Here is a 10,951-nt window from a genome sequence, read left to right as displayed (position 1 = left end):
TGAAAGTTTGAAAATATCAATCAAATAATGTATATTATATTTAGTACAAACAGCTCTATAAGTCAATTATATCATTTGAAACTCTATATTTAGCCACAGTATATTGTTAACTGTTAAGATAAAATATTATTATTAAAAAAAAAACAATAATGTTTTAGTTTTAGAAATAGTACTTTTAAGTCTAAAATTGTCTTTTATTCGGCTGTGCGACAGTGTACTGTGTAGGCCGTAGGGCATGTGTAGGTTATCCGGTGTCCGTATACAATATAACACTTTCACTTATCATCATTGACGACTAACACAAATACATGGGCGGCTGCAATGAAATTACATAATACCTACCTAAATATTGCCCCTTAATAAAGACACTACACTAGGAGGCCCCTTAACTTTTTGAATATTTCGCAATTTTTACTTTAAAATTAAACAATCCTGTTTAAAAAAACCATCAATGGCCAAAGATAGCCAATATTAATTGAATAAATGATGAAACGATATTATGAAAAAAAAAGTATAAGGTATAGATTTATGTATAGAAATAAAATAAAATAATCTAATTTAGATAGGTACATGAATATTTAAGAAAATGATGATATATATGATAATATAATATTTATCGCCTTTAAAATATAAATTATCATATTATACCAATATATAGAATATAATTACAAACTAGTGTTTATAGGTAACCTATAGGCATAGTCTTAAGGTACAATACCTACCTATACTACGTAAAATTAAATGTTTATTGACTTCAAAATATTCATAACAGATTCTATTCTATAGAAGTACAATGGATTAAATCTAGGTACAATAAGAATCTTAAAAAGTAAAACCAATAAATATCAATAAATATTAGATATAAGTCACAAGTACACAACCACAAACGATGAACACGACCATAAAAAAAAAATATTTATGTGAATCAAGACTCGACATCACATAGGTACTGGATCTTAAAGCTGGAATGTTGCCTGTTCTATTCGACACTAATAGTCATATACAAAATATTTTTTTCACTAATTTCTTAGTTACACAATTACAGAAATGAATTTCATAAAGTTTCAATGCCAAAACTTTATCATACACATTATACATTGTATACAGCTGAGCTTTGATTACATTATATATTTATATCATACATGTCTCTATGATATTTTATTATTATTAACCATAATAATTTATAAGTTACAACGAATCACGGAAAAAACAATGGAAAATAAAACAAATGTTTATTTTTAATTATTTGACCATTATATCATATTATTTCATTAAAAATTAGTTTTATTATTCTAATTACAAATTTAGATCAACAATTTAATTGACCAGATGTCTTGGTAAGGTATACACTAATGTTTACATCATTAAATTAATGAATAATAGGTGAATAAATTAAATTCAGAATATTTTAAACTGTTAATTGTATAAAAGTATAATAAATATCAAAAACGTCTATAGACATAACAGTCTTGTGGACTATGTGGTAGTAATTCTTGGAATAAACAATAATTAGTTACGTGTTCATTATTTTCACAAAACTGCAGTATAACCTATGATAAATAATAATCTAGTAAACTCATTACCTACTCAGAACATAATTCTCTTTTGTCGACTTACAAAGTGTATTTTATTATTATGAATTATGATGTACATAATATCTATGGGAAATATCAGGAAAAATATTAAGAATACCAGAATTTATTCCTTCTGAGGAACAAGATACGGGTATCTGGCAGAAACTAAGAAGAATATTTGTATAATTTATATAAAATATTTAAGATTTTAATCTTCATTCAAGAAAGTTGGCTTAAATTTACTGTGGTCCTAATAAAAACATTGTAAAATGTAGTGTCTATTTGTCAGTAATTTGTTCCTTCAAAATTATTGTGGCAATACTTAATCAAAAATACACATGTTTTGCTCTAGAATAAAATTAAAATAGTAAACAATTACTTTAGATTGCACATTTCTTATATTAATTTTAATTAAATATTTTGCATAATACAAAATGTATGCTCCATAAAAACATTAATTACATGAACTTATTTGTACTTCATACATAGGTATACAACAATTTCAAACAAAATATTACACACATTTCATAAGCTAACAAGTTATCTATATTTCCAGAAGCAAATTTTCAAAGAGTACCTAAGCAGCGACATAATCAAATGATTATGAAACTTAATGTAAAATGTGTCTATTTTTAATGGGTCTATTTTTTCTTCTAATACTACAGGATATATTTAAAGAATAAAGAATAAAACTAATTGTTAAAAAGATAAAATTCATTAAAGCACGATTATACTGTTTACGCCATTATAATATATTAAGATTACACTTGTTTTGTAACATCAGATGCTTAGCATAATTTTCAAGGGAATGCCGCCAGATACAGCACAAACTGACTTTTTTCCTAGGGACCAATGCTTCTAGAAAATTACAACTAAAAAATGACAGAATCTTTCTAGAATCTTAGAAAAACAGTCAGTTACGTGACCGAAAAAAAAAAATGATCCTCTTAGTTTCTTTTATGTTTTTATTCTGTTAAGGTACGGTTTTCCTGCGGTTTCTGGATGGGGCGCCTAGCATCAACTACCAACCCTGTACTGTTCAGCTGTTTGGTTCTGAAAGGAAAACATACCTTAACAAATTTAACCATAAAAATAAAAATTATTAACAAATTAAGTGAAAATTGTTTGCAATAATTACCTAATTACTACGAATGCTCATGAATAGCTAACTAAAACCTTGTTCATAATTAACTTATCAATATGGAATTTTCAACAATTAGACTTATATATTATATACCTTAATAGCTAGACATAAAGCAATTTTTGTTTTAAAATGTAGTTTTTCTTATATAATTAACTAATTTATGTAGTTTACAATGTACATTGAATTTCTTATAGACTAAATTATAACCATAATGTATATTGAAGTGAAACTTCATTCCACAGGTACCTAGGAAAAAAAACCATAGCACATTAATAATATTATGATTTTTAAAAACTGAAATTTTTCTTTTTTTCTTGATAAAGCTGCGCAACCAGTCACCGCCTAGTGCCAACGTGCTGATGCTTGTCGTAAAAACACATTTTTTGTTTTACGTGTATTATGGTCCATTGGTATGTAATCATAGACAGAGAAATAGGTATCGTAATTATGCTCCAAAAAACTGAAAAACCAAATTTTTTTTTAAAAATTATTTGGATGAACTAAATTTACTGATATAATTAAGAATTAATGACATTGTATTGATTATTACTAACAAATAACATTGAATATATTATTTTATTAAGAAGAATCTATTTTTAACAATTATTTTAATTATTAAAGTGAATTGACCCATTGTCAAATGCAACACATCAATTTCCTAAAGACTGCTGGTATCCACATAATATCAAAATATAAAAGTAGCTTTAAGGACGCCGGTAGTCGCACATTGTTATTAATTAAACGCTGTGCACTATCATAATCTCATTTGTTTGTAATATTTTCCACTGGCAGTCACATGGAAGTAAACATGTTAAGACTTATTTAGGGAGTTAATTATTAAGTTTTGTACATATAGACCAATTAGAGAAAGAAAAAAAAATATTTGTTCCATACTCAGTAAACATCTTAAAATTTACTATTTACTTCACTTTAACATTAAAAATAAAGACATAAAATTGATTTTTCTTTTCTTAATGTAAAATTGTATAGGCTATGTGTTAATTAAATGGAGATAACACGCAAAATCCTATTACCCTCAATTAGATTTGAAGAATAAGAATATAATGTTGCATCATATATACTAGCATGCTGGATTTTTATCTAATCATAGTACTACTTTTAAATTCAATAGCTAAAAAATATATTATATTAAAACCAAATAATAGATTTTTACAAATACATATTAGAACTAAGTTTAAGCTATTAATAATATTTTAAAATATTCAGACGTAATATGTGTGTTTAAAATATATATTAACTTTTTTGAGAAAATTAAAAAATCATAGGGGCTGGTGTGTTATTGTAACAAAACTGATGAGTTTCTGAGGTCATTACTTATTAGTCTTGCTACATTGTATTTAACACCACAAAATTAACAAAGAACATTTGAGTCATAAATTATGGTCATACCCATCCATTTATATAACATAAATGCAGTCCCAGACGTTGCTCTTTGTGTAGTTGATAAACGTTGGATATATATTCAACATATTTAGATGACAATATAATTTATTATCCTGATGAAATTGTGTATTTTATTTGTTTTACTGTACTTTTTCTAGTTCTTTGAATGTTCTTGTAAATGATTTCTACAATATATATTTAAATAACAAATGAAAAAACAATAACTTACCGCATCAATTGTTTAATATGAAGAACAAACATATTTGTATCATATTCGGGATGCCACGAGTTTGTTACCAAAATTTTTGGTAAATGAACTGAAAAATAAATATTAAACAAATTTTAAATAGCAAATGATCAAATAATTATATTAATATTTGTATAGTCAAGGCCTTTTGATAAAAAAAGGCTTTAATTAAAGGATTGGGATGAGATGCAAGCCGATTATGGAATCTTTTATAATAAGTGACTGCTTCTTCTTTAACAGTTTTGATTTTCAGGTCTGTGTAAAGAGTATGATGTATATGTCAAATTTTAAAAAATTTTGATTTGAAAGATGAGAATTTTTTCAGGTTGGATCAAAGCTCGAATTTTTATTTTACTTTAAATGGTGCAAGAAAAATAACACAATATTGTGCAATATTCAAATGAATGCAAAAATAAAATAATGTATTTGTGTTTGATACTTACCAAGTAATCTTAGTAGATATATCGGTCCATATAAGTAACACCAAATTCTTCTGGGATTTAAGTAATTTTTTAAGACATAGTTGATGTTAGGCCGATCAATCATTCTTTGCCGAAAATAACTCATGCCCTAGAACAAACGACATTATATAATATATATGTTTTATAAAAACAATTATTTGTACATATTGTATTAAGTTAAATAATTTTGTAATTAAGAAAAAACCTTGTTTTCAATATTGCAGTAAGGTTTATATCATAATACAATATTATAACTGGTATAATAAGCGGCACTTAATAACTTGAGCTCCAAGCGATACAATTGTGTATGTTCAGTGTATACCAATATTGGCCCTCAAAATGTATTTAATTTACTTAAGAAAATAAATGCTAAAATTATAAGCAAGCATCCAAAAATGAGGAAACACCAATTCTTTAATAATATTTTTAACAATATTTATAGATATCAGGAAACTGCAAATATTTCAACCATAAATGTTAACTGACAAATGAAAATTACAATTAATTTGGGTATTGAAAATACATAATTTCTTAACAAATTACATGCATAGTATCTTTTTTGTTTTTTTGGTAGTATTTGTATTTTTAATTTTTTAAAAGATCTAATTTGCATTTTTTCTCAATAACTATAATATTATTAGCTGACACTTTGTTGCCCCTTAAAAATGCCATGCCTATACCAGAGACTTGATGGTGATCGATTTATGTCAATTGCATGTATTTTATTGTTTAAAAGCTATATTGATACTAATTTTCGATAACCAGTGTTGTTGAACTCTCGGTGTGTATTATTATTATTATTATTATTATTATTATGCAATTTACACATTAAACATTAAATAATATTTTGTGTGAGTTACCCTTTACACCTAGGGGTATGAAAAATAGTTGACATCACTCCTTGAGACATACTTAATAAACACACAAATTTTCATGAAAATCGGTCCAGTTGTTTCGGAGGAGTTTGGTGACAAACATTTGCCATTGTGGCATGAGATTTCTATATATTACATTAAAACTTTATTTTTTTAATTTCTATTTATGTATATAATATATTTTTAATAATTATTTACTATTTTGTATCCACTGCAATGTGGTAGCAACGAGTAATGCAGCTAGTTTTTTATTTAAAAAAATTTAATTTTCAAAATATAATAAAAATAGCTTTAAATTAATTTAAAGCTAATTATACTAGTAGCCTATTCGCATCGTTCTGACGTGTTAACATCACCTGATTATATTATATAAAAAAAACACATTTAAATTATAAAATATGCAATTTGTATTGGTAATTTTTAAATCGATTAGATTTCTACTTTCCCAAGAGTAATATAAAACATGTAATAAAATATCTTTAGAAATACAGATCAACTCCTTTCAATATTGTTTATCAAATGTAATGACTACTTCTGAATTTATATTGATTATAAAAATATGTTAAATTTTAATTCAAAGATAAATTATTGTATACAAAATGCAATTTTGAAAAGAGCCCTCAACACTTAACTTTTATTCCAAATATAAGAAATAATGTATTTATATTGTTATTAAAATTAGAACAATATTATGGCTAATATCATAGGTTGGATTAATTTTATCAGAAACATAGAATTTATTATATTATCAATAATCATTAAGGTATATAATTATATCATAATTATTGACTATTATTATTAACTTTAAGTCAATACTTATTTACAGTAGGTAGGGTATGAATAGGGTAGTAGTATATATAAACAATACCTCATTCTAAATATTTAGCAAAGTGCATTGTGTATAGTTAAATAAAATAATATAGATAATATATTAGTTTCTAGTCCGCAAAAAGAATTACTTGGTTTCATGAAAGTTACTAAAATCATTTTTCCTCATTTAACTTTGAATCATATTTGCTAGTCTTAAGTGTAAAAATTGAACATTTTCACTAAAAAATAATTTTGAAGAATTTCTTAAAATTAAAACTTTAACATCTAAAAAAAAATATAGTGATTATGTATATTTTGTATACATGCTAACCTTTAAAGTAACATTGTAATACATTTTTACCCCAAAAAAATAATATCATACTGAAATCACAAACTAAAAAAGTAACACATTTAAGAAATCTATAAGTAGCACAATGACAGTTATTTTTTTTTTAATTATCACAAGACTTCTCGTAAATGCTTTTATTACCCATCATAGTTCATGTGAACAAACACAAAATCAATACATTTATCTCTCTGCTCAGATTCTTAAGTACACTTTTTCTTAGAATTCAAAGTATTTAAAAATGGAAATTATTAATACATAATGTTGTATTAAAAATATATTATAATTATAATTTTACACAATTTATTTTTCTCATTACCTTATTTTGTAGACGATGCTTTTTCTCATTCTTATACGTGAGGCATGAATGCACTGAGGTATTAAAATACTTCATTAACGTAACAGGAAATATTATTGTATATTTTCTAAAAAAAAATTAAGTGTAAAATATTTATGAGTAATAAATTTAAATGGTTATTAAAAAATTACTTTTGGACATCATCATCTACAAAAAAGTTAGATTTTGTGAATTCGTGCAATACTTCTGCAACAAAGTTTTTCTCCGGAAACTTTAATACCTAAAACCAAATAATCAATATTAAAATGATTTAATCATGACGTATAAAAACTAAATGTATTGTACCATGCCAAATGACTTGTGCATTGTACGATCAATATCCCTCGCTCCTTTAAGAAAACGCGGTAGTTTTAATGAACGCAATTCATTTGCAAGAAGCTAAAACAAAAATATAGTTTTAATAGGTATTATTTTTATTATTATTACACTATTTGTAATAGATACCATTGGAGGTGGAATATTATGGAATATAATTCCACGACCAGGACGAACAGCTGCTCTGTTACCGAAAACTGGGACTACTTCGTTTTCAATGGCTGTGATTGGTTCATCATCTATAACTAGTACTTCATCATCTGCTACAATCGGCATTACTTCATTTTCTAAAACTGGGATTGCAGATTGTGCTACATTATTTTCGGAATCGCCTAATTTTAATAAAACATTACAATGACAAATGTTGAAATACAAAATAAATATTGAACGAAAGTACATACCTCTTCTTCTTGTTGCTGATTTTGATGAAGATGCTACCGCTGTCCTTCGTTCATAAGCTGTTTTGGTCTTTTCAAGTTTTCTACAATTATTCATTCATTAAATAAAATATAATAAAACTTTTTTTAAATAAACGGTGATAAATGGTGAGTAGCAATAATAAATCAATTTTCCCGGCAATTTCTTACCGACGAGATTCTAGTAGCCTTCTCTTGTGACCTAAATTTATTGCATTAACTTCCAACAATTCTTCCTCGTCAAGCCATTCATCCCATTTTGCTTTGAATCCTTTGTAATGTATATAGTATTGATTACACCCTGAGTTTGTCACTCGTCGATCGATAACCTTGGCTTCATAGAGCAAACCTTGAGAATATGCTAACACTTGTTGACCTAAATAAGAATAAAACATTACAATACATAAATAAAAATAAAGCAGGTAAGCGGATAACGTTCTGCTGTACATTAGGTGTCTAGTGAGCCACTGTGATGGATGTGTTAAATTTGATTCAAGAACCATTGTATAAGAAAAACGATTCAGGTCTGTCAGCTGGTACTTTTCTGTTATCCATACTACCACTCGATGCCACGACTACCGTGACCACTCAATTCTGTTATCTCGACTACTAAAGTAATATCCAGATAGTTCTATATTTTAATACATAAAATACATGAATTGCCATTTATATAATAATGTATATTAGTATGTCCTCAAAATTATCACAAAACGTCAAGTTACATATTCTAAAATTATCACAGCAGTTGTAAGTCTATTCTATAAATTATAACATTAAACATAAATTCATCAAGATATTAAATATTACATATAAAAATTAAAAATCACGGTTACAGCTAGAAGTCTAAAATTCTATTTTTGCATTCACGGTGCCCTGGAAGTAAACCCTTCTCTTGAAAAAATTCAATTGCATCTTTTTCACTGTTTGGTAAATTCCACAGATTCATAATTATTTTTAAATGAATAAATACAATGACGGAAATACAACAACTGTCAGCAAAAGGTAATCGAGCGAGTTGTGGTCACAGCATCGGCGTGGTAGTCGAGATAATAGAATGGAGACTCGAGGTAGTAGGGATAACAGAAAAGTACCTGTCAGCCTATATAATTATTTAATAAATTCTGTGAAATTATTGTGATTAAAGAAGAAGTTAATTTCACTATTAAGCATTAGTACTGCAGCAAGTTACATTAATTTTTTTCAAAAAATTGCATTTTAAAATATCACTGTGTGTAAACTGTACACAAAATAACAATATACTCTAAAAGTATCAAGTACCCACAAATAATATTTTTAAATTATAACAAAATAACTTGAGTGGTTATTCTTGGTTTTAGATGTATAGAAAAAAATAAACGTTTCATGACCATTACGAGTATCTCTAGTAATGTCTGTAAAAAATAATGATGCCTTTATACTTTTTAATTTCAATACGAACTATTTATGAGAATTTTTGTTATCAATTTTCAATTCTTGTATTTTAATTTATTATTTACACAGGTACCTATTTAAACAAGGTAAGATTGGTAGGTACAAGTTAAATATTATTAAAAAAAGTAATAGTACCTGCTTCATATTATGTAAAAATAGATTATAAAAATAATTATGAATTCATTAAAAGATTCTTATAATTATTTGTTAGAGAACAATATGGTTTTTTGATAACACAATATGCTAGATGCCCTATTTTGGTATAACCAGTTGAAACTAGTTAGATTTAATTTTGGCAATTCATTATTACACCCATTATACTCAAAAGAGAATAAACAATCGGCTGACAGATGTATGTCTGTGTTGCTCATTTCCCACTAACTCCACAGTGTACGGTAAGCCTGATCACATGGTTCTCGATATGCCGATCGAATCATTCGCGAATCTCAAAAAATGATTGTTGTTTTGTGAGACTGAGTATAGATGGCTAAATTCTTAATGTATCTATGGTGATATTCGGTGAACGGAATCATTTTGTTGCATTGAATATATCAACACATCAGCCAAGCAATTGAACGAGGAATCAGCAGCATAATATAAACCAAACTGGGGCATAAACTCAGCCGTACAATTATTGTAACAAAATCAATACTTACCCAAAGCGAATTCAAAATGTTCCATCATATAGTATAATATGTCTGTATATATTTCGTCGTTTCGGCAGAAAATCTGAGTTGCAGATCAATAAATCAACTATTTGATAATGTAACCAACAGCAGACGAGAAAATTCTAAGGGCAAAATACAGACGGGTAAAAATGGTGAAACGAGTTGGAACGATGTCGATCAATATGGCGCCGGCGACGGATAATGCGATTGCATGGATCAAATAAACGCAATCGGCACAAGCAAACAGTCAGAATAAACCAACGGTCGTGTCGTAACGATTTGGGGATATCACGGTTTTCACGGACTCACAGCATTACGGATCCTGATCACTGGATAAACGCAAATGACGACCAAGTCATGACAAAATATATCTATCAATTCTCTCACATACAGTAACATCCGAAACCACAGGGAGCAATAGTAACGCGAGTGTCTGCCGTCCAACGCTTGGCGCAGTGAAATGTGAATACAGAGTGGCGAGTGGCGAGCGGCGGAGTCGCGAGTGTTATCGGAATATCGTTATCCCGCCGCTACCATGCACCTCTCGCGTCGTCACCCTCTCGCGGTTGGCGACACCGACCCGCGCTGGTGGAAAGCCGCCGCGAAAATTTATCGCGAAAGCGATGTTCGCGAAAAACGGTTGGTCACATTGGTTTCCGGACGGCGCTGCGTCAATTGATAGAACGACCGGCTGCCTACTTCCGGCTTCGTATTTTCGCAGCATCGATCTCGTTTTCTCAGTTTTCGTACCGCACACGCACATCGTACGGCGCGTTACCTTCATTTTTTGACGTTTACACCGCCACACAATCGCATACCAAAAACCACCCCGTCCCGCCGTAATCGATCCGCTTCAACGCGACTCTTAATCATTTTTTGACTGCACGATTTAAATACCTACA

General features: G+C 28.2%; 1 protein-coding gene across 2 annotated transcripts; it reads right to left on the bottom strand.

Moving 5' to 3' along the window:
- Positions 1-843: 843 nt before the first annotated feature.
- LOC111042361 (chromatin modification-related protein EAF3-like) lies at positions 844-10,533 on the bottom strand. Of its 2 annotated transcripts, none has more exons than XM_022326949.1 (10): positions 10,038-10,533; positions 8,122-8,326; positions 7,936-8,015; positions 7,664-7,827; positions 7,505-7,597; positions 7,351-7,439; positions 7,181-7,286; positions 4,813-4,939; positions 4,352-4,439; positions 844-3,178 (listed from the first exon to the last, which is right to left on the bottom strand). In XM_022326949.1, exons 1-10 carry the CDS (start codon positions 10,063-10,065, stop codon positions 3,061-3,063), a joined length of 1,098 nt encoding a protein of 365 aa, XP_022182641.1. In that variant the 5' UTR covers positions 10,066-10,533; the 3' UTR covers positions 844-3,060. The 2 variants fall into 2 exon arrangements, with proteins under 2 accessions (XP_022182641.1, XP_022182639.1); XM_022326947.1 differs by having other exon boundaries at positions 7,664-7,866; positions 10,038-10,531.
- Between the last annotated feature and the right edge of the window lie 418 nt (positions 10,534-10,951).

This window comes from Myzus persicae, unplaced genomic scaffold (genome assembly GCF_001856785.1).
Source record: "Myzus persicae strain clone G006 unplaced genomic scaffold, MPER_G0061.0, whole genome shotgun sequence".
NCBI lineage: Eukaryota > Metazoa > Arthropoda > Insecta > Hemiptera > Aphididae > Myzus > Myzus persicae.
This window is presented reverse-complemented; position numbering and strand designations above follow the sequence as displayed.